We start from the raw sequence: 24,035 nt of genomic DNA on the forward strand, positions 1-24,035 counted from the left end.
ATGTTCTGACATCTTGTTGCAAGTTCCTAAAGGAACATTGGTTGGTCGTAATTGTTAATGTATATTCTAATTTTTGTTACTAACTCTGCAGAGAGAGAAGACTCCATCAGGTTCTGTCTCAGCTCCAGGAGGGGAGTGGGGTGGAGTGGATTTAAAGAAAAAAATGAACAAGTCTCTTAAAATTGAATTATCCAAAGTGTGCAATGAGCTGGGAACAAACTGGGACATGGTGCTCCCATGGGTCCTGATGAGAATCTGGAGCCACACAAATCGCTCAACAGGAATTAGTCTTTGGAAAGCCCATGCTTGGCTGGAAAAATCTACTGTACCCCCAGATTGGGACACTATGGAAACATTGGCAACAACATCCCAAATAAACAACCTCAAATACTGGATGGGAGCAGCTGCAGCACACCAAGCTGTAGAATAGTGAAAGATGTATTTGATGAGATGCTATTAGGTTATGGCAAGCCGGGAACCCAGTAATGGTTAAAAATGGACCAGCCCGTAAGAATAAATTTCCAAAAGGGGGATGGCATGGACCATGGACAATCATGGACAAATTGGGTCACTCGTTATATCTTATAGACAAAGAGGTTCAGCCTCGGTGGAAACGTACCACTCAATTAAAAGAAAACACAGTTTAAGCTGTATATTACAAGTTCTGTGCTTTTTTTCCCCACAAATTAAGCAATATACGCTGCTTTACAAAAACAATAAGCGATTGTTGATTTATATTTTCCCTGGTTATAATGCCAACCTAAGTATGGGAACTGTTGGGTACAGTGGTGATAATATAAGGTGAAAAACGATAATTGGATACCCAGAAGATAAGTCAGAGACATTTCGTGATCAGAAACCTGTGGAGAGAAACTTCAAGCAACTCTGCCAAACCCATCCTGCTGCAACAGTTTTAAAATTGGTGTATACAGCAAAAGGAAACCAACAAGAGGAACACATCTTTAAAAAAAAATCACCTGTGGCCATGGTAATGGCCTGGGCATGAAGTATCAGAGACATTAGTAAAATTAAATAAAGAATTGAAAAGGAACTTACTTTAACCAAACAGACACAGGAACTGTGTGCTTGTTGTTGGAAGGTGGATGAGAAGGTTAAATGTGAACAATCCATTACCCTTGCTGTGTCTCCTAATTCCGGTTCTAGTAATACAGTTAGAATCATAGAATCATAGAATCATAGAATATCAGGGTTGGAAGGGACCTCAGGAGGTCATCTAGTCCAACCCCCTGCTCAAAAGCAGGACCCATCCCCAATTAAATCATCCCAGCCAGGGCTTTGTCAAGCCTGACCTTAAAAACTTCTAAGGAAGGAGATTCCACCACCTCCCTAGGTAACGCATTCCAGTGTTTCACCACCCTCCTAGTGAAAAAGTTTTGCCTAATATCAAATCTAAACCTCCCCCAGTGCAACTTGAGACCATTACTCCTTGTCCTGTCCTCTTCCACCACTGAGAATAGTCTAGAACCATCCTCTCTGGAACCACCTCTCAGGTAGTTGAAAGCAGCTATCAAATCCCCCCTCATTCTTCTCTTCCGCAGGCTAAACAATCCCAGTTCCCTCAGCCTCTCCTCATAAGTCATGTGTTCCAGACCCCTAATCATTTTTGTTGCCCTTCGCTGGACTCTCTCCAATTTCTCCACATCCTTCTTGTAGTGTGGGGCCCAAAACTGGACACAGTACTCCAGATGAGGCCTCACCAATGTCGAATAGAGGGGAACGATCACGTCCCTCGATCTGCTCGCTATGCCCCTACTTATACATCCCAAAATGCCATTGGCCTTCTTGGCAACAAGGGCACACTGCTGACTCATAGCCAGCTTCTCGTCCACTGTCACCCCTAGGTCCTTTTCCATAGAACTGCTGCCTAGCCATTCGGCCCCTAGTCTGTAGCAGTGCATTGGATTCTTCCGTCCTAAGTGCAGGACCCTGCACTTATCCTTATTGAACCTCATCAGATTTCTTTTGGCCCAATCCTCCAATTTGTCTAGGTCCCTCTGTATCCTATTCCTGCCCTCCAGCGTATCTACCACTCCTCCCAGTTTAGTATCATCTGCAAATTTGCTGAGAGTGCAATCCACACCATCCTCCAGATCATTTATGAAGATATTGAACAAAACCGGCCCCAGGACTGACCCCTGGGGCTCTCCACTTGACACCGGCTGCCAACTAGACATGGAGCCATTGATCACTACCCGTTGAGCTCGACAATCTAGCCAACTTTCTACCCACCTTATAGTGCATTCATCCAGCCCATACTTCTTTAACTTGCTGACAAGAATACTGTGGGAAACTGTGTCAAAAGCTTTGCTAAAGTCAAGATACAATACATCCACTGCTTTCCCTTCATCCACAGAACTTGATCTGCTGTCGCTGCATATGCCCAAGGGTCATGGAGATGTTCACCTCTTCTACACCACCATCACTTTTCCCTTCATAGTAGACACCTTCAGGCCACTCAGCATCATCTCCTCCCTGGGCTGTAAACTGACAAACCTTTAATTCTCTGGAATAAAAGGGCTTTAGAGAATTAATATGGTACACCTTAGGCTTTCGGTTGGAGGTGGGGAATGCTATGAGATAATTAACAGCTCCCAGGCGCTCCTGGACTGTGAATGGCCCTTCCCACAATGCTTCCATTTTATGGTCCTGGAGCGCCTTTAAGACCATGACCTGGTCTCCTACTTTGAAGGAAAGCTCTCTGGCATGTTTATCATACCAGACTTTTTGCTCTTTTTGAGCATCCTGTAAGTTTCCTTTAGCAAGGCCTAAAGAGGTTCAGAGGGTGTTTTGTAGGTTGGGTACAAACTCCAGAATTTTAGTTCCTGGAGAAGGTGTAAATCCCTCCCATTGCTGCTTCACCAGCTGTAATGGTCCCTTAACCTCACGGCCATATACAAGTTCAAATGGGGAAAACCCTAAACTGGGGTGTGGTACAGCTCTGTAGGCAAAGAGCAACTGCTGCAACACTAGGTCCCAATCATTGGAGTGCTCGTTTATGAATTTACGTATCATGGCCCCCAAAGTTCCATTAAACTTCTCCACCAGGCCATTTGTTTGATGGAAGTAAGGAGTGGCAACCAAGTGATTTACCCCATGACCTTCCAGAGGTTTTCCATAGTTTCTGCCATGAAATTAGTTCCTGCATCTGTGAGGATGTGGGAGGGCCAACCTACACTGGCAAAAATGTCTGCTAGTGCCTGGCACACACTTTTAACCCTGGGGCTGCTTAGAGCTACTGCTTCCGGCCATCGAGTGGCAAAATCCATGAAAGTCAGTATGTACTGCTTTTCTCTGGGTGTCTTTTTCGGAAAAGGACCCAGAATATCCACAGCTCCTCGCTGAAATGGAATCTCAACGATGGGGAGTGGCTGGAGAGGGGATTTGACCTGGTCTTGGGGTTTTCCCATTCTTTGGCATACGTCACAAGACCGGACATAGGTAGAAACATCCTTGCCCATTCCCTCCCAGTGGAACGACTTTCCCAAATGGTCTTTGGTTCTGTTCACCCCAGCATGGCCACTGGGATGATCATGGGCTAAGCTTAAAAGTTTTACCCGGTACTTAGTTGGAACTACCAACTGTCTCTGAGGATGCCAGTCTTCCTGGTGTCCACCAGAAAGAGTTTCCTTGCATAAAAGTCATCTTTCTACAACAAACCTGGATTGATTAGATGAGCTGAGAGGCGGTGGGTTGCTCCGTGCCTCCATTCAAGCTCTTTGGAGGCTTTCATCTGCTTCCTGTTTGGTCTGGAACTGTTCCCTTGATGCTGGAGACGTCAGTTCCTCATTGGATTGTGGATCTGGGCTTGGTCCCTCTGGAAACAATGTAAGTGATAGGGTTATTTCCGTTGACTGTGAACCGCTCTCTGCTGGTGCACTATGTTGGGGTTCAGGCTCCGGCTGAGCCTCTTGTGTAGGGTTATGGGCTGCTGCCGGTTCAGGTTTGGTGGGGCCCTCTGGTGTTGCGGTTGCAAGTACTGGATTCAATGCTGGCAATGGTTCTGGTGCTCGTTTTTCCACCAGTTCCGATTTTGACACTGGCTCTGTCTGGGTCTCTGTGACTGGATCCACTACTGCTGTTGCAGATTTTGGCATCAGGTCCAGTTCCATCACCTCTGATCGGCTCCTGGTAGAAGTTTCCGGAACAGAGCTAGGTGTGACAACTTGCTTAGCCTGGGTGTGGGTGACCATTCCCACCCTCTTGGCCCACTTCACATGATTGGCCAAGTCTTCCCCCAACAGCATGGGGATGGGATAATCAACATAGACTGCAAAAGTCCACATTCCGGACCGGACCTTGTACTGGACAGGCAATTTGGCTGTTGGCAAATTGAAAGAGTTGGACTTGAAAGGTTGAATTGTTACTTGGATCATTGGGTCGATTAAACTGGGGTCCACTAAGTAAGAATGGATAGCCGACACTTGTGCTCCGGAGTCCCTCCATGTGGTGACCTTCTTCCCACCCACACTCACAGTTTCCCTCCTCTCCGAGGGTATCTGGGAGGTATCTGGGCTTGAGGACCTCTGGTGTGATTCCACTGCAATGAACTGTAATCTGTTGGGGTTCTTGGGGCAGTTGGCCTTTACATGCCCCAGCTCGTTACATTTAAAACATCGTCCAGCTGACGGGTCACTGGGGCGAGGTGGGTTGCTGGAGAACAGTGTGGCGAGATGATAAGATGTCTGGAGGGTTCCTTGGGGTGTAGTTGGGGCCTTGGGCTGCCCCTGGTAGTAGGGTGAGGTCTGAGGTTGTCCCTTCTGGTATCTGCTCCAACTGCGACCAGTTTTTTTCTTCTCTGTCACCTCCACCCATTTGGCTCCAATCTCCCCTGCCTCAATTACAATTTTGGGCTTCCCATCTAGGATGTATCTTTCTATTTCCTCAGGAACACCCTCTAAGAACTGCTCCATTTGCATTAGGAAGGGCAAATCTTCTGGAGATTTAACACTTGCTCCTGATATCCAGGCGTCCCAATGTTTCACAGTGTGGTAGGTATGCCCGGTAAATGACACGTCTGGTTTCCACCTTCGGGCTCTGAACCTCTGATGGGAATGCTCGGGTGTTAGCCCCATTCTGACTCTCGCCTTGGTTTTAAACAGTTCATACTGGTTCATGTGGTCCTTAGGCATTTCAGCTGCCACCTCAGCTAAGAGTCCACTGAGCTGCGGCCTCAGCTCTACCATGTATTGGTCTGTAGAGATGCTGTAGCCAAGGCAGGCCCTTTTGAAGTTTTCTAAGAAGGCCTCGGTATCATCACCTGCCTTGTAGGTTGGGAACTTCCTGGGATGGGAAGTGGTACGTGGAGAAGGATTGCTATTCTGCTGAGCCTTTGCCTTCTCCATCTCCAGTGCATGCTGCCACTCATTTTCCTTTGCCTCCATTTCTCTCCTGTGGGCAGCCTCTTTGGCTTTTTCTGCCTTGGGTTCTGTCATCTTAGCCTCTCTGTTTTTAACTAACTTTACACCCGAGAGTTAAAAAAACAAACAAAAAAACCTGGCTTGTAAAAAAATGTTTGGGCTGTAATGTGATACCTATGTTCTCTGATAGCTATTCTCAGCCTATAGAAAAATCCTTTGTCTCCAGGCAAATGGACAGAACAACCCTCTCATTGCTCTTAGCTAAAAAAACAACAACAACAACAACAAAAACCCTCTTCAGGTCTGTGAAAAACTTGTGAATTTCCCTGCAGGAGGTTAACTACCATGCCTTGAGGAAGAGAAAACTCCAGCTCAAAAAAGACAAATCCCTTTGTTATGCTTGCTGCTTTGGCCCCCAGGCAGAGACCAAGAAACTCTAACTGCTTTCAGCTTAAAACCTGTTTCCAAGCAGCTCAAAGGGAAAAAAAAAACATGTCTTCTTAAAACTTTACTGTGCTTCTGTTTCAAAATGATCTAAAAAAAAAATCTCAAAATTATCCCACCGCTCTGCCACCACATCAAGGTTCCTTCCCCACTCTGAACTCTAGGGTACAGATGTGGGGACCTGCATAAAAGACCCCTTAAGCTTATTCTTACCAGTGAACACAGACCCAAAACCTTGGATCTTACAAAAAATGAAAAAAGCAAACAGGACCTTTGTCATAAATATAAAGGGAAGGGTAAACCCCTTTGAAGTCCCTCCTGGCCAGAGGAAAAACTCCTCTCACCTGTAAAGGGTTAAGAAGCTAAAGGTAACCTCGCTGTCACCTGACCAAAATGACCAATGAGGAGACAAGATACTTTCAAAAGCTGGGAGGAGAGAGAGAAACAAAGGGTCTCAGTCTGTCTATATGCTGTTTTTGTTGGGGATAGACCAGGAATGGAGTCTTAGAACTTTTAGTAAGTAATCTAGCTAGGTATGTGTTAGATTATAATTTCTTTAAATGGCTGAGAAAAGAATTGTGCTGAATAGAATAACTATTTCTGTCTGTGTATCTTTTTTGTAACTTAAGGTTTTGCCTAGAGGGGTTCTCTATGTTTTGAATCTAATTACCCTGTAAGATATCTACCATCCTGATTTTACAGGGGGGATTTCTTTACTTCTATTTCTATTAAAAGTCTTCTTGTAAGAAAACTGAATGCCTTTTCATTGTTCTCAGATCCAAGGGTTTGGGTCTGTGGTCACCTATGCAAATTGGTGAGGCTTTTTATCCAACATTTCCCAGGAAAGGGGGGGTGCAAGTGTTGGGAGGATTGTTCATTGTTCTTAAGATCCAAGGGTCTGGGTCTGTAGTCACCTAGGTAAATTGGTGAGGCTTTTTACCAAACCTTGTCCAGGAAGTGGGGTGCAAGGTTTTGGGAAGTATTTTGGGGGGAAAGACGTTTCCAAACAGCTCTTCCCCAGTAACCAGTATTTGTTTGGTGGTGGTAGCAGCCAATCCAAGGACAAAGGGTGGAATATTTTGTACCTTGGGGAAGTTTTGACCTAAGCTGGTAAAGATAAGCTTAGGAGGCTTTTCATGCAGGTCCCCACATCTGTACCCTAGCGTTCAGAGTGGGGAAGGAACGTTGACAATCTTAAAAGAAGAATTTTAATTAAAGAAAAAGTAAAAGAATCACCTCTGTAAAATCAGGATGGTAAATACCTTACAGGGTAATCAGATTCAAAACATAGAGAATCCCTCTAGGCAAAACCTTAAGTTACAAAAAGACATAAAAACAGGAATATCCATTCCATTCAGCACAGCTTATTTACAAGCCATTAAACAAAATAAAATCTAACACATTTCTAGCTAGATTACTTACTAACTTAACAGGAGTTCTGAGGAATTATGAAGTGCATTCCTGTTCTGTTCCCAGCAAAAGCATCACATAGACAGACAGACCCTTTGTTTCCCCCCGCTCCATCTTTGAAAGTATCTTGTCCCCTCATTGGTCATTTTGGTCAGGTGCCAGGGAGCTTATCTTAGCTTCTTAACCCTATAGAGAAAGGTGGTTACCCTTCCCTTTATATTTATGACAGGGCCAAAAGAAATCTGATGAGGTTCAACAAGGACAAGTGAAGAGTCCTGCACTTAGGAAGGAAGAATCCCATCAGCACTACACACTAGGGACCGAGTGGCTCTGCAGCAGGTCTGCAGAAGAGGACCTAGGGGTTTGTGATGGGGCAGACTGGCCCTGCACTGGGCCTGAGACAGTTAACCCTTCCCTGCTAGCAGAGGAAGCCACGACCTTGAGGCTCTTCTGGACATGGTCCAACAGGGACTCAAGTATAAAAGCCTGCAGAGCTGCTCAGTCAGGGTGGGTGGCTGAGAAAGGAGGATGCCCATTGGAGGCTCCAGCCCAGGAGCAGTGGCGACTCATACAGGAGGGATCCGAGGGGCCAGGAAGTGGGACCAGAGACTGGCAGCTGTGGGAACCCCAGGAAGAGCCAGGGGATGAGGCTCCTGATGCCCCAGGGACTGCTACATTTGGAGAACTGGTCAGAAGTGACCCAGGAAAGGGAAGGGAGTGGTATCTCCCACCACTCTGAGGGCAGCGTGTTGTGGTAGGATTCCCCACCGACCCGGGACGGATCATGCCGTTAATGACAGGGCCCTAGGTTGGAGCTCGGTGAAGTCAGGTGGGCCCGGGCTCCCCTAATGGGGGTCTCTAACCTCCCCCCCTTTTTTGTGTGATGACATAGTTCACCGACCCCTCATTAACCTCAAAGGAGATAGATGAACTCCAGCTGCCAGGCCGCACTATCCTATGAGGGGAAGAGGACTTAGAGGGACTCTGGCCCTCAGGCCACACTGCTTGGGAGCACACACTAGGGATTCTCGCTGCTAGGCCGTGCTATCCCACCAGAGGAAGAAGGTTTAGAGGGACTCTGGCCATTGGACATACAGCCCTGACTATCGGGGAGGTGGTAGAACCGGCATGGAAGCTGGGAGGTGGGGTTAACCTCGCCCCCCCGGAATAAAAGGGGTTGACCGGGTACAAATCCTGCCATAGGGTTACAGTGGATGAGAATCTGGATACGAGTCAACAGTGTGCCCTTGTTTCCAGGAAGGCTAATGGCATTTTGTGCTGTATAAAGTAGGGGCATTGCCAGCAGATTGACGGACATGATCATTCCCCTCTATTCAGCAATGGTGAGGGCTCATCTGGAGTACTGTGTCCAGTTTTGGGCCCCACTCTACAAGAAGAATGTGGAAAAAATAGAAAGAGTCCAGCGCAGGGTAACAAAAATGATTAGGTTTCAGAGTAACAGCCGTGTTAGTCTGTATTCGCAAAAAGAAAAGGAGTACTTGTGGCACCTTAGAGACTAACCAGTTTATTTGAGCATGAGCTTTCGTGAGCTACAGCTCACTTCATCAGATACATACCGTGGAAACTGCAGCAGACTTTATATATACACAGAGAATATGAAACAATACCTCCTCCCACCCCACTGTCCTGCTGGTAATAGCTTATCTAAAGTAATCGTCAGGTTAGGCCATTTCCAGCACAAATCCAGTGAGCTTTCGTGAGCTACAGCTCACTTCATCAGATTTGTGCTGGAAATGGCCTAACCTGACGATTACTTTAGATAAGCTATTACCAGCAGGACAGTGGGGTGGGAGGAGGTATTGTTTCATATTCTCTGTGTATATATAAAGTCTGCTGCAGTTTCCACGGTATGTATCTGATGAAGTGAGCTGTAGCTCACGAAAGCTCATGCTCAAATAAACTGGTTAGTCTCTAAGGTGCCACAAGTACTCCTTTTCTTTTTAAAAATGATTAGGGGGCTGGAGCACATGACTTATCAGGATAGGCTGAGGGAGCTGGGATTGTTTAGTCTGCGGAAGAGAAGAATGAGGGGGGATTTGATAGCTGCTTTCAACTACCTGAAGGGGGTTCCAAAGAGGATGGATCTAGACTGTTCTCAGTGGTAGCTGATGACAGAACAAGGAGTAATGGTCTCAAGTTGCAGTGGGGGAGGTTTAGGTTGGATATTAGGAAAAACTTTTTCACTAGGAGAGTGGTGAAGCACTGGAATGCGTTACCTAGGGAAGTGGTAGAATCTCCTTCCTTAGAAGTTTTTAAGGTCAGGCATGACAAAGCCCTGGCTGGGATAATCTAGTTGGGGATTGGTCCTCCTTTGAGCACGGGATTGGATGTGATGACCTCCTGCGGTCCCTTCCAACACTAATACTCTATGATTCTATGATTATATTCCTTTGACATCTGAACATTGTCTTTTTTTTACCCACTGCTGTGAATAAGCAAGTGCTTCCATGGAGCTACTGTCAACGATTCACAGGGTTTATTTTCCCTGTGTTGTGTAGCAGTTGGGATGTTTCCCCCGGCACATGTCTTGGCAAAAGTTTGGATTTTTTTCTCTCTCAGATTCTGAGCAACTGGGGGAATGGGAAAATCCCTACAGCAGAGGCCCTGTAGCCTGGGTCTCATTTGGGTCTCATTTCCAGCTGATGCCTAATAATGTTACCCACACCACAGCATGTAGGGATTATTGATGCATGGAGCACCACAATATATGGAATAGGCATTAATAGGGTCAGTTGTTCATAATTCATTTCCCTGAATTGTCGAAAACACCATGTCTCTGTGTATGAAGAGTGACCAATCTGCTTCACCTATGAGAACACTTCCAGTAGATCATGTAGTATTTCATATTAACATTGTCTCTCCATCCAGGAATATTTCCTGCAACCATCACCCTAGAGCTTGAGCACATACAGGAAGTCAGGGGAACGTATGGTACATGCAGGAGACACCGTTCTGCCTCAGAGTTGGACACCTTCTTCCCTACTCCATGTCAGATTCCAATACAACCGACTTCACCAACCCCTCCACCTTCATCCTGCTGGGCATTCCTGGCCTGGAGGCAGCCCATGTCTGGATCTCCATCCCTTTCTGCACCATGTACATCATAGCCATCTTGGGGAATTTCACCATCCTATTCATTGTGAAGATGGAGCCGAGCCTCCATGGGCCCATGTACTATTTCCTCTGCATGCTGGCCATCAGCGACCTGGTCCTGTCTACATCCATCCTACCCAAAACACTGAGCATCTTCTGGTTCAATTCCAGGGAGATCGATTTCAGTGCCTGCCTCACCCAGATGTACTTCATTCACTGCTTCTCAGTGATAGAGTCTGGGATCTTCGTGGCCATGGCTTTGGATCGCTACGTGGCCATCTGCCACCCCCTGAGACATTCCACCATCCTGACAAACCCCGTGGTGGCCAAGATTGGTCTAGCTCTGGTGCTGCATGGCAGCATAGTCATACTGCCCTTTCTCCTCCTGGCAAGGCGGTGGCCATATTGCAGAACCAACATCATCCCCCACACATACTGTGACCACATAGCTGTGGTGAAGCTGGCCTGCAACAATACCCGCATCAGTAGATACTACGGCCTCTTTGTGGTATTCTTTGTGACTGGTCTGGATGTGCTTTTTATTGCTGTGTCCTACACCCAGATCCTCAGAGCCATCTTCAGCCTCCCCACAAAGGACGTCCGGCTCAAAACTTTTGGGACCTGCAGCTCCCACCTCTGTGTCATCTTAGCCTTTTACATCCCCGCTCTCTTCTCCTTCCTCACGCAGCGGTTTGGCCACAATGTGCCCCTGCATTTCCATGTTCTCATGCCAACATATATCTCCTGGTGCCCCCCATGCTAAACCCCATCATCTATGGGGTGCGGACCAGACTGATCCGGGCCAGGCTGCTCCTTCTCTTTTCTCATAAAGGGACCTAAAATTTTCTGCTGGTGCTCTGGCTCTCAGTCTGAGCTCCATGTAGAGCTGGCTGGGGACATGGTCCTGGGCCCCCTTCTCTGAATCACTGTTTGTACCTTACAAGTGACATTCAATCCTTTCCTGACCATGCTCTGCTGTGTCAGACTGACAAACTGGGAAATGGGTCTGTGTACAACTCATTAACTCATAGGGTGGCCACACTGTACACAGTATTCAAGATGTGGGCGTACCATGGATCTATATAAGAGCAATAAGGTATTCTCTGTCTTATTCTCTATCCCTCTTTTAATGATTCCTAACATCCCATTTGGTTTTTTGACTGCTGCTGCACGCTGCGTGGACGTCTTCAGAGAACTATCCATAATGATTCCCAGATCTCTTTCCTGATTAGTTCTAGCTAAATTAGCCCCCATCATATTGTATGTATAGTTGGGGTTATGCTTTCCAATGTGCATTACTTTACATTTATCCACATTACATTTCGTTTGCCATGTTGTTGCCCAATCACTTAGTTTTGTGAGATCTTTTTGAAGGCCTTCATGGTCTGCTTTGGTCTTAACTATCTTGAGAAGTTTAGTATCATCTGCAAACTTTGCCACCTCACTGTTTACCCCTTTCTCCAGATAATTTCTGAATAAGTTGAATAGGATTGGTCCTAGGAGTGACCCTTGGGGAACACCACTAGTTACCCCTCTCCATTCTGAAAATTTACCATTTATTCCTACCCTTTGTTCCCTGTCTTTTGGCCAGTTCTCAATCCATGAAAGCATCTTTCCTCTTATCCCATGACAATTTAATTTACTTAAGAGCCTTTGGTGAGGGACCTTGTCAAAGGCTTTCTGGAAATCTAAGTACATTTTGTCCACTGGATCTCCCTCAAAGAACTCTAACAGATTAGTTAGACATGATCTCCCTTTACAGAAACTATGTTGACTTTTGCCCAACAATTTATGTTCTTCTATGTGTCTGACCATTTTATTCTTCACTATTGTTTCAACTAATTTACCCGGTACTGACGTTAGACTTACCAGTCTGTAATTGCCAGGATCACCTTTAGAGCCCTTCTTAAATATTGATGTTACATTAGCTATCTTTCAGTCATTGGGTACAGAAGCTGATTTAAAGGACAGGTTACAAACCATAGTTAATAGTTCCACAATTTCACATTTAAGTTCTTTCAGAACTCTTGGGTGAATGCCGTCTGGTCCTAGTGACTTATTACTGTTAAGTTTATCACTTTTTCACTAGGAGGGTGGTGAAACACTGGAATGCGTTGCCTAGGGAGGTGGTGGAATCTCCTTCCTTAGAAGTTTTTAAGGTCAGGCTTGACAAAGCCCTGGCTGGGATGATTTAATTGGGGATGGGTCCTGCTTTTGAGCAGGGGGTTGGACTAGATGACCTCCTGAGGTCCCTTCCAACCCTGATATTCTATGATTCTATGATTCTATGATTATCAATTATTTCCAAAACCTCCTCTAGTGACACTTCAATCTGTGACAATTCCTCAGATTTGTCACCTAAAAGATGGCTCAGGTTTGGGAATCTCCCTAACATCCTCAGCTGTGAAGACTGAAGCAAAGAATTCATTTAGTTTCTCTGCAATGACTTTATTATCTTTAAGTGCTCCTTTTGTATCTCGTTTCAGAGTAACAGCCATGTTAGTCTGTATTTGCAAAAAGAAAAGGAGTACTTGTGGCACCTTAGAGACTAACTAATTTATTTGAGCATAAGTTTTCGTGAGCTACAGCTCACTTCATCGGATGCATACTGTGGAAACTGCAGAAGACATTATATACACAGAGACCATGAAACAATAATGTCTTCTGCAGTTTCCACAGTATGCATCTGATGAAGTGAGCTGTAGCTCACGAAAGCTTATGCTCAAATGAATTGGTTAGTCTTTAAGGTGCCACAAGTCCTCCTTTTCTTTTTGTATCTCGATCGTCCAGGGGCCCCACTGCTTGTTTAGCAGGCTTCCTGCTTCCGATGGACTTAAAAACATTTTGTTATTACCTCTTGAGTTTTTGGCTCGCTGTTCTTCAAACTCCATCTTTGCTTTTCTTATTACATTTTTACATTTAATTTGGCAGTGTTTATGCTCCTTTCTATTTAACTCACTAGGATTTGGCTTCCACTTTTTAAAAGATGCCTTTTTATCTCTCACTGCCTCTTTTACACAGTTGTTAAGCCACTGTGGCTCTTTTTTTAGTTCTGTTACTGTGTTTTTAAATTTGGGGTATACATTTAAGTTGAGCCTCTATTGTGGTGACTTTGAAAAGTGTCCATGAAGTTTGCAGGGATTTTACTCTAGTCACTGTACCTTTTAATTTCTGTTTAACGAACCTCCTCATTTTTGCATAGTTCCCCTTTCTGAAATTAAATGCCACAGTATTGGGCTTTTGAGGTGTTCTCACCACAGGAATGTTAAATGTTGTTATATTATGGTCACTATTTCCAAGCGGTCCTGTTCTAGTTAGCTCTTGGACCAGATCCTGGGCTCCACTCAGAACTACATCGAGAGTTGCCGCTCCCCTTGTGGGTTCCTGTACCACCTGCTCCAAGAAGCAGTCATTTAAAGTATCAAGAAATTTTGTCTCTGCATTTCATCCTGAGGTGACATGCACCCAGTCAGTATGGGAATAATTGAAATCCCCCACTATTATTGAGTTCTTTATTTTGATAGCCTCTCTAATCTCCCTTAGCATTTCATCGTCACTACCACTGTCCTGATCAGGTGGTTGATAATAAATCCCTACTGTTATATTCTTATTAGAGCCTGGAATTACTATCCAGAGAGACAGGTTTCAGAGTAACAGCCGTGTTAGTCTGTATTCGCAAAAAGAAAAGGAGTACTTGTGGCACCTTAGAGACTAACCAATTTATTTGAGCATGAGCTTTCGTGAGCTATAGCTCACTTCATCGGATGCATACCGTGGAAACTGCAGCAGACTTTATATATACACAGAGAATATGAAACAATACCTCCTCCCACCCCACTGTCCTGCTGGAGTGAGGGAGTGAGAGAACCTGGATTTGTGCAGGAAATGGCCTAACTTGATTATCATGCACATTGTGTAAAGAGTTGTCACTTTGGATGGGCTATCACCAGCAGGAGAGTGAATTTGTGTGGGGGGGTGGAGGGTGAGAAAACCTGGATTTGTGCTGGAAATGGCCTAACCTGTTGATCACTTTAGATAAGCTATTACCAGCAGGACAGTGGGGTGGGAGGAGGTATTGTTTCATATTCTCTGTGTATATATAAAGTCTGCTGCAGTTTCCACGGTATGCATCCGATGAAGTGAGCTATAGCTCACGAAAGTTCATGCTCAAATAAATTGGTTAGTCTCTAAGGTGCCCAAGTACTCCTTTTCTTTATCCAGAGAGATTCTATGGAACATGTCGATTCATTTAAGATTTTTATTTCATTTGATTCTACATTTTCTTTCACATATAGGGGCATTCCCTTCCCCTAGCCACACGACCTGTTCAGTCCTTCCGATATATTTTGTACCCTGGAATGTTTGTGTCCCATTGATTGTCCTCACTCCACCAGGTTTCTGTGATGCCGATTATATCAATATCCTCCTTTAACATATGGCACGCTAGTTCATCCATATTATTTAGACTTCTAGCATCTGTGTACAAGCACTTTAAACTTGTCACTCTTTATTTGTCTGCCCTTTTCTGATGTGTCAGATTCTTTATGTGCATGTTTCTCATCTGATCTGGCCCCTACTTTATCCTCCTCCATCCCCCTCCTCCTGACTAGAACCTAGATAATCTCTCTCAATAGACTCTCCTCTAAGAGAAGTCTCTGTCCGACTCACGTGTGCCTCTGCAACGATCAGCTTTCCCCATCTCTTAGTTTTAAAATTGCTCTGCAACTTTTCTAATGTGAAGTGCCAGCAGGCTGGCTCCACTTTGGTTTAGGGGGAGCCCATCATAGAAGGCAATTAGGTTGGTCAGGACTTGACTTTTGTGAATCCATGTTGACTGTTCCTGATTAACTTCCTCTCCTCCAAGCACAATAGATTCCTTGAAGACCTGCCTCATGATTTTCCCCCGTGAGGCTGACTGGTCTGTAGTTCCCAGGTTCTCCTTCTTCCCTTTTTTTAAAGATGAGCACTACATTTGCTTTTTTCCAATTCTCCTTGATCTGCCCCAGTTGCCATAAGCTTTCAAAGATAATGGTCAATGGCTCCGCAATAACATCCGCCAACTCCCTGAGCACTCTTGGATGTATTGCATCCGGCCCTATGTACATGTCTAGCTTTTCTAAATAGTCATCAACCTGTTCTTTCACCATGGAGGGCTGCTCACTTCCTCCCCATACTGTGTTGTACAGGGCAGCAGTCAGGGAGCTGACCTTGTCTTGGAAGACTGAAGGAAAAAAAGCATTGAGGACTTCAGCTTTTTCTACATCATCTGTCCCTAGGTTGCCTCCCCCATTCAGTGAAGGTCCCACACTTTCCCTGATCACCTTCTTGTTGCTAACATACTTTAGAAACCCTTTTTGTTACCCTTCACATCCCTTGATAACTGCAACTCCAGTTTTCCTTTGGCTTTCCTGATTACACAGCTCTCTTCTCTGGGCTGCTCCTCTGGCCCCTCTGGCCCTGGTCGGCAGTGCTCCACTCCCAGCTAAGCCTGGGCCGCTTCCCTTTCCTTAGCAGTAGGGGTGCACAAAGAATCACAGGCTGTCTGGTTCATTTGCTCCCACTGGCATTGAGTAGGAAGCATGGTTGAGCACTGAATTTCCTGTATTTGTTTTCACCTGCCAAGACCGAAATGTGGCACCCAGGGTTTGGCAAGCACCCAGAATGAGGAACAGACAAATATTATCCTTGCTGGGAACTCTAGATAGATTAGTAGATGATATGGCTATGAGGGACCCTGCTCTGACCTCCTGCATCACAGAGACCGTAGAGCTGCCCTTCATTAATTCCCATTTGAACTAGAGCTGATCTTTGAGAAAAAAAAACATTTGATCTTGATTGCCAGTTGTCAAGGCTGTTTGCCCACTCTGACATTTTGAGTGCAGGAGGTGGGGGCCTACAAAAGACCTTAAAAATACTTGCCACTAAAGGCTTGCCTTAAAACTCCCCAAGGTTACAGATTCCCTGGCCTTGGTCTGTTATCGCTTCCACCACCCAAATGCTAAAACCTTCCTGAGAACCCAGGAAACCACACATGGGAATTCCTTCCTGTGAGGTGTTTGCAAGCTCTTTTATCCCACCCCCTGGAGAGAGCATGAAAAAAACAACCAGCTGTTGATACCGGCTGAAAAGTATGGAAAATTAGTTCCACTCAGTAATTCGGCTGAGCGGAATTAGACACGTGCACACAGAACTTCCACCTTTAACTCCATCCTCTTTGGAACCCCCCTTCAGGTAGCTGAAGGTTGCTATCAAATCTACCCCCTACTCTTCTCTTCTGCAAACTAAATAATCCCCGTTTCTTCAGCCTCTCTTCATAAGGCATGTGCCCCAGCCCCTAACCATTTTCATTGACCTCCACTGGCATCTCTCTAATTTATCCACATTTCATAGAATATCAGGGTTGGAAGGGACCTCAGGAGGTCATCTAGTCCAAAATTTAGACCATTGCAAGTTGTTTCACCTAGTTCAATATGACTTTCAGATTAACAGACGAGCGCTAGAAAGTGTCATTAGAACACTCATTAGAAGGAGTGAGAACTGGCTAACTGATAGATCTCAGCAAGGCGATGTCCATGGGGAATCATTATCCAGTGTTTTTTTTTTCTCATGGTTCACTAAGGTCCTTAAGTACCTGACTCCCACTGATGTGTGACTCCAGGAGTCCGGCTGATGAGAGGAGTTTTTTTCTACATGGGACTGTCAGCAGTGAGCCCTCTCCTAGAGCAAGATACCTAGAACAGGTCAAGGTTTTCTTGTGGGTGACCCGAGAGACGTAGGAGACCCAGATCCAAAATCTTTGCTCTACCGTATTTGGAGTAGGGTCTTAAAGACAGGTCTCCTACATCCCACGTGAGCTGTGTCTTGTCTGAATTTCATTTATAAGATCCTTGGGGCAGTGGCTCTTTCTCCTTCTGTGTTTGCGAAGGGCCCAGCACAAAGGGCCCTGAACTGGAGCTGGGCCTCTGGAGGCTTCCACAACACAAATAATGATAATAAATAATCAACACAATAAACCAGGTAAATCAGTGCCTATCCCCTCCCCTTTGCCTTAACTAGAGACGAAAGTCAAACCGTGCTGGCCAGCTACAGAGTGTTTGGTCAGGAGAATTCATTCAGTCTCATTCCAGTGCTTAAAAACCCAGGTACTCTGCACTGGAGAAGTACACCCGATCAGCCAGACGAGCCGGCAGAGAGCTCAGCTGTGGCAATCCAAGAACCCTCCAGCCGAAGCACCCCCGGAAAGTCTGACTCAGACTGGAACATTAGATTTCAATGCCACCTGGCGGAGCCTGGGAGGAAATGAACCGAGAGGGAGAGAATAAATCCATTGCAAACACTAATCCAGGCTCTATCCTGCCTACAGGGTCCCCCTTGTTCCAGGGCAGCTGTGGGGGGAGGGCGAGGCCTCTGTCCCCAGGTCAGGCCCCCTGGCTGCACTCTATCCACAGGAGTATTCTGTTGGTGTTGCTTTTATTGAGTCTGTTCCCCTGAACTGACCCCCTGACTGTGATGGGTTGGCAGGTTTCTGAGTGGGAGCAGAAGTGGCGTCCTGGAGTTCACTCCTCACAGGAGCTCACAAACTGCAGCTAGTTCTGAAAACTTCAGTTTCACCTTCAGAGGATGGTGAAGGCTCAGGCTCCCTCTTCCTGGCTTGCCTCTGCATACCGCCCAATGGACCATCCCTGCCAGAGCGGGCGTCCATTTCCCTCTTGGCGAGAAGGAAGGACTGTGGTTAAGGCAGGGCAGTCAGATCTCCTGGGATCTGTCTCTCATTCTGACACTCAATCTCTGTGTCACACTGGACAATTCATGTCGCCCTGTGCCTCAGTTTACTTATCTGTATAATGGGGATACGTTCATAGTCACTTTCCTTTCCTAGGTGTTTTCAAAATCCTTCAGTGAAAGGTGCTGCACAACATGATGATAGTTACTGATGAGAATTACTGGTCTCTGATGCCTTAGACAGTCCAGTGTGCCTCCAGAAAGTGTTTGTGTCTCCCCTCAGTCATCATTCTCCAGATCTGTCTGTCTACTATCTATCCATCCCTCCTAGATATCTACAGGCTATCAGATCTAGGCATTAGCCTCTGTTTTTTCCTAATTAACTATACATTTTTAATATACCCAAATAAAAAGTGCAGCCAGTTTGTCTCTGAGGACAGAGCTCAGGAGTTCTCATCTCCCTTTGGGAAGTTCCCTTAATTACTGTTTGTTCCTAAAGCTGGATAAATAGCCCAGAATTGCAGAAAGGCTTGTCTCCAGCCTGTTTACATCCAGATGCTGCTTCTCTGCTAGATGCTGAGCAAAATCCTGTGGGATTGCACAGAGCTATATTATAAACAGTGCATGCCCGTGTGTTGGCTCTCGGCTTGGGATGCTCCTGCAGATGCTGGGGTGAGAGAGGTATGGGACATGGCTACCTGAGGGGGATTCCCAGGGAGGACACTTCCTTCTCAGGATTCACAGGTACACATCCTTTGCTGAGGAGCTCAGCTTCTCGACAAACCCAGGGATCTGGCTGTTAACAGGGGGGCTGTTACCTGACTTTGGTCTGCTCCTCACTGAGGCAATTATAAGGATTTGTCAGCATCAGCAAGACATCTTCTCTCCTAGCTCCATTCAAGAATTTGTCGAACTGTTATGCCTGAAACTTTATGTATATTCCGCCATAAGCAGATGTCCAGTGTGGTAAATTTCAGTCGAATTGCTTAGAGTTTGGCAAACTCATATGCAACTCAAAATGAGGTCTTCTAATGGAAGGTGTCAGTCCCCTTAACTACAGGTCATGCCAGCAGCACCACTTTCAATGGCCAATCCACCTGTGAATCCCATTCAGCTAAACTCTTTGCTCCAATAATGTCGGTGGCAAGGAGTTCCACAGGCCAAATAGGTATTATGTAAACAATTTTCTTTTATCAGTATGATATGTTCAGACTATCAGTGTAATTGAATGTTCCCTTTGCATGTGTTATGAGACAGAGTAAACGTAAATGCTTGATCTAGTTTCTTTATCAATCGATTCATAGGGTTCAAGGCCAGAAGGGCCCATTTGATCATCCAGTCTGACTCCTGTATAACACAGGCCATTAAATTTCACCTAGTTACCCCTGTATTGGGCTCCAAAACTTGTGTTTCACAAAGCCCTCGTCTACAGTAGGACTTTACATCATGAATCACAGAGCCACAGAGTGAGAAGGCACCACAAGGGTCAGCTAGTCTAACTGCCTGCCAAGATACAGGATTTGTTGCATCCAGGACAGATGACGGTCCAGCCTCCTTTGGAAAACCTCCAGCGAAGGAGCCTCCATGTCCTCCTGAGGCGTCCGTTCCATTGCCCTCCTGTTCTCACTCTTTGCAAGTTTTTCCTGAGATTTCATCTAATGCTGCTGTGCTGTAGTTTGAACCCATTGCCTCTTGTCTTGCGCTATGTGACAAGAGGGAACATTTCTCCATCTCTTTTATGGCACCTTTTCAAGTATTCAAAGATGGCTATCATGTCCCCCTTTAATCTCCTCTTTCCATACTAAAAACACCCAGTTCCTTCAGCCTTTTTTTCGTATGCTTGGTATTCCATACCTTGGATCAGCTTTGTCTCTCGCCTCTGGATTTTTTTCCAGTTTGTCTACATCCTTTCTATACACTGATGCCCAGAACTAAACACAAAACTCCAGCTGAGGCCTGACCAGCACCGAGTAGAAGAATACCATCCCCTCCCATGACTTGCATGTTACGCCTCTGTTAATGAAACCGAAAACTACATTTCTGTGGGTTTTCTGCAATAAGAAAAAAAGCCACAGCCCTGAAAGATGTACCTATAGCAACCTAACCTCCGTGTAGACAGCATGAGGTCAACATAAAGTGCTTCAATCAACCTAGCTACCCCCTCTCAGGGAGGTGGATTACCTGCGCAGCCGGGAGAAGCGCTAAACTGAAGCGGTACGGTAGCTGTACACTTTTAAGTGTGGACAAGCCCTCAAGCAGATCTTCCAGAAAAGTATTGAGTCTTTATCTGACATGTAGAGTTTGGGAATCCATCACTTCCCTTCACAGATTGTTCCAATGGTTAATCACGCTCAGTGTTTATTCTCTTATTATAACCCTCAGTGCTAACCATTTGCCCTTGGAATTTGTCTGGCTTCAGCTTCCAGGCACTGGATCTTGCTCTGCCTTTCTCCGCTGGATTCAAAAGCCTGTTATACCCCACAGCGTTCGCCTCATAAACGTCTCAGTTGATCATCTTTTTGATAACATAAGTAGCTGTAGCTCTTAAAGTCTCTCACTGTCAGGCATTTTCTCCAGCCTCAAAGCATTTTTGTGGCTCTTTTTTGCACTCTCTCCCAATTTTTCAACATCCTTTTTAAAATGTGGATCCCAGAATTGGACGCAGTTGTTTTTCACCGAAACCGTTTGCAGAGCTAAAATGCTTCCCCTGCTCCAACTCTCCACTCCCCTGTTTATGCATCCAAGGATCACATCAGCCCTTTCGCCACAGCGTCGCACGGAGAGCTCATGATGTGTTGGTCGTCCACAGTGACCCCAAAATCCTTTTCAGGGCCCCTGTGTTCCATGATACTGTCCCGTAGTCTGGGGGTTGAGCCTGCATTTCTGTTCCGAGATGATAACTTGTCTTTTGACTGTATTGCGATGCTCTAGATCAATCGGTGTGGCTGCCCTGGCTGCCTTATTGTAACTGCTCGGCCAATCTTTCCGTTGTACCCAATTTTTTTTTTCTGCAGTGATTGTCTATTTGCTTCCAGATCACTGATCAAAATATTCAATCGCATCAGGCGTAGAACTGATCCCCACAGAACCCCACTAGAAACAGCCCCATTTGGTGACAATGGCCCACTGGCAACTGCTCTCTGAGATCTGCCATCTTTTAGTCCATTTTATATGTGCTTCACTGGTACTGTAGTGTGTTCATTTTTATCTGAATGTTTTCCCTTACTTAATTAAATACCTCAGAGAAATCAGCCTCTTGCATCTGTGCAGTTTCCTTGATCAGCCAAACGTACTCTCATGGAAGGACGAGATTGGGTTTATTTGACAAGACTGGTTTTCCACAAACCCTGTTATTGTCTGACATTAATTATATTCCTAAACGTTTTTGTTAACTAATCCCATACCAGCATTTCCATTGTCTCCTAGCCTTGTCAAATCTTTTTTTTTAAACTTTCCCTTCTTTTCCATGCTTTACAGTTAACACAGAACTGTCCTGTATTTACCCTTTTTCTATTGGGGGGCTCTGCTCTTGCCTGATTGTGTGCATCTGCTTCCAAACGAGAAGTGTGGTTGATTGGTCAGTTCGTAACTCTGGTGTTTGTAAGTCTAAGGTTCTACCATGCACTCTCTTTAACATGCTCCTTGACTGCTAATGGACTGGAAAGTATTTCATCACCTCATGTGATATATGTATATCATAAAGGTTCTTTCCAAATACAGAACTAAACTATATCTTGAATACATCTGCCTTTTTTCAACTTTAACCCGTTTCTTTTCACCCACTAGGATTTGGCTTAAACCTTTTCTAGGATTTCTTTTGATTTTTCCTCAATTTTTTTACATCCCTTATCAATTTTCATAGCTTCCAATATGTATCGCTTGCTATCTATTTTCCCTTTATCCCATTAGTTCTTTATCGCTCCCCCCCGCCGCCCGTTATTGCTGCCTTCACTTTGCCACTGAACTGGGTTTCTAGCCAAAGTTGGGCACTTTTTGATTGTGGAATTGAGGATTTTTAACTCTCTAAAGAACACTTTTTAAAGAGCTACCAATTTTCATTCTCATTTCCCCGTCTATATTTTTTCCTCCCAATCAGTTTTGCTGATAATTTGCCGCAGCTTTGGGGAATTAGCCCTTTCAAAGCACTAAGTGTCTACAGCTATTACTGGTTGGGAACAGTTCTCTGTTTGTCCATTTTAATGTAATCACTTCCATTCTTTATTTTTCTCTCATCTGTCAAATGCTCCCTTCTTTGTCTCTTCTCTAAATTAAATAGTTCCAGACTTTTCATTCTGTCCACATATGGCAACCTCCCCCATTCTCATATCCTGTCTTGGAAACCCCCTTTTTATTTGCTCTGTTTTTCATAGAGACTGGGGACCAAACCTGAGTGCATATCCAGTGCAGGTTATTCTCCACCCTATTCCTTTCACATTTGAACATTGTCATTGTTTTAGTCACTGCTGTGAATGAGCAAGTGTTTCCATGGAGCTGCTATCAATGATGCACAGGGTTTTTTTGCCCCAGTGGTCTGTAGCAGTTGGGATGTTTCCCCCGGCACATGTCTTGGCAAAGGTTTGGATTTTTTTCTCTCTCAGATTCTGAGCCACTGGGGGAATAGGAAAATCCCTACTAGCAGAGGCCCACTAGCCTGGGTCTCATTGCATTTACTGCTGATGCCTAATAATGTTACAAACACCACAGCGTGTAGGAATTATTGATGCATAGAGTACAACAATATATGGAATAGGCATTAATAGGGTCAGTTGTTCATAATTCATTTCCCTGAATTGTGAAAACACAATTTATCAGTGTGTGAAGAGTGACAAATCTGCTTCACCCATGAGAACACCTCCAGGAGTTCATGTTACATCTCATATTACCTTTGTCTCTCCATCCAGGTATATTTCCTGCAACCACCACCCTAGAGCTTGAGCACATACAGGAAGTCAGGGGAACGTATGGTACATGCAGGAGACACCGTTCTGCCTCAGACTTGGACACCTTCTTCCCTACTCCATGTCAGATTCCAATACAACCGACTTCACCAACCCCTCCACCTTCATCCTGCTGGGCATTCCTGGCCTGGAGGCAGCCCACGTCTGGATCTCCATCCCCTTCTGCACCATGTACGCCATAGCCATCATGGGGAACTTCACCATCCTGTACATTGTGAAGATGGAGCCGAGCCTCCATGGGCCCATGTTCTATTTCCTCTGCATGCTGGCCATCAGCGACCTGGTCCTGTCTACATCCATCCTGCCCAAAACACTGAGCATCTTCTGGTTCAATTCCAGGGAGATCGATTTCAGTGCCTGCCTCACCCAGATGTACTTCATTCAGTTCTTCTCAGTGATGGCATCTGGGATTCTTGTGGCTATGGCTTTTGATCGCTACGTGGCCATCTGTGACCCCCTGAGATATTCCACCATCCTGACAAACCCCCTGGTGGCCAAGATCGGCCTGGCCATGGTGCTGCGTGGCAGCATACTCGTACTGCCCATTCCCTTCCTGGCGAGGAGGTGGCCATATTGCAGAACCAACATCATCCCCCACGCATACTGTGAGCACATGGCTGTGGTGAAACTGGCCTGCGCTGACATCCGCATCAGTAGTTACTATGGCCTCTCTGTGGTATTCTTTGTGACTGGTCTCGATGTGTTTTTTATCACTGTGTCCTATATCCAAATCCTCAGAGCCATCTTCAGCCTCCCCACAAAGGACACCCAACTTAAGAGTTTGGGAACCTGCAGCTCCCACCTCTGTGCCATTTTAGCCTTTTACATCCCAGCTCTCTTCTCCTTCCTCACGCAGCGGTTTGGCCGCAATGTGGCCCTGCATTTCCATGTTCTCATGGCCAATGTGTCCTTCCTGGTGCCCCCCATGCTAAACCCCATCATCTACGGGGTGAGGACCAGACAGATCCGGGACAGGCTACGCTGTTTCGTTTCTCATAAAGGGACCTAA

General features: G+C 45.5%; 2 protein-coding genes across 2 annotated transcripts; both read left to right on the forward strand.

The window, feature by feature from the left end:
• Nucleotides 1-10,188: 10,188 nt before the first annotated feature.
• Nucleotides 10,189-11,109, forward strand: LOC144277623 (olfactory receptor 52N2-like). The gene has a single exon (XM_077838532.1). It carries the CDS (start codon nucleotides 10,189-10,191, stop codon nucleotides 11,107-11,109), a length of 921 nt encoding a protein of 306 aa, XP_077694658.1.
• An 11,927-nt stretch (nucleotides 11,110-23,036) lies between these two features.
• LOC144277632 (olfactory receptor 52K2-like) lies at nucleotides 23,037-24,035 on the forward strand. Its single transcript, XM_077838543.1, has one exon. It carries the CDS (start codon nucleotides 23,037-23,039, stop codon nucleotides 24,033-24,035), a length of 999 nt encoding a protein of 332 aa, XP_077694669.1.

The sequence above is a fragment of the Eretmochelys imbricata genome, chromosome 1, assembly GCF_965152235.1.
Source record: "Eretmochelys imbricata isolate rEreImb1 chromosome 1, rEreImb1.hap1, whole genome shotgun sequence".
NCBI lineage: Eukaryota > Metazoa > Chordata > Testudines > Cheloniidae > Eretmochelys > Eretmochelys imbricata.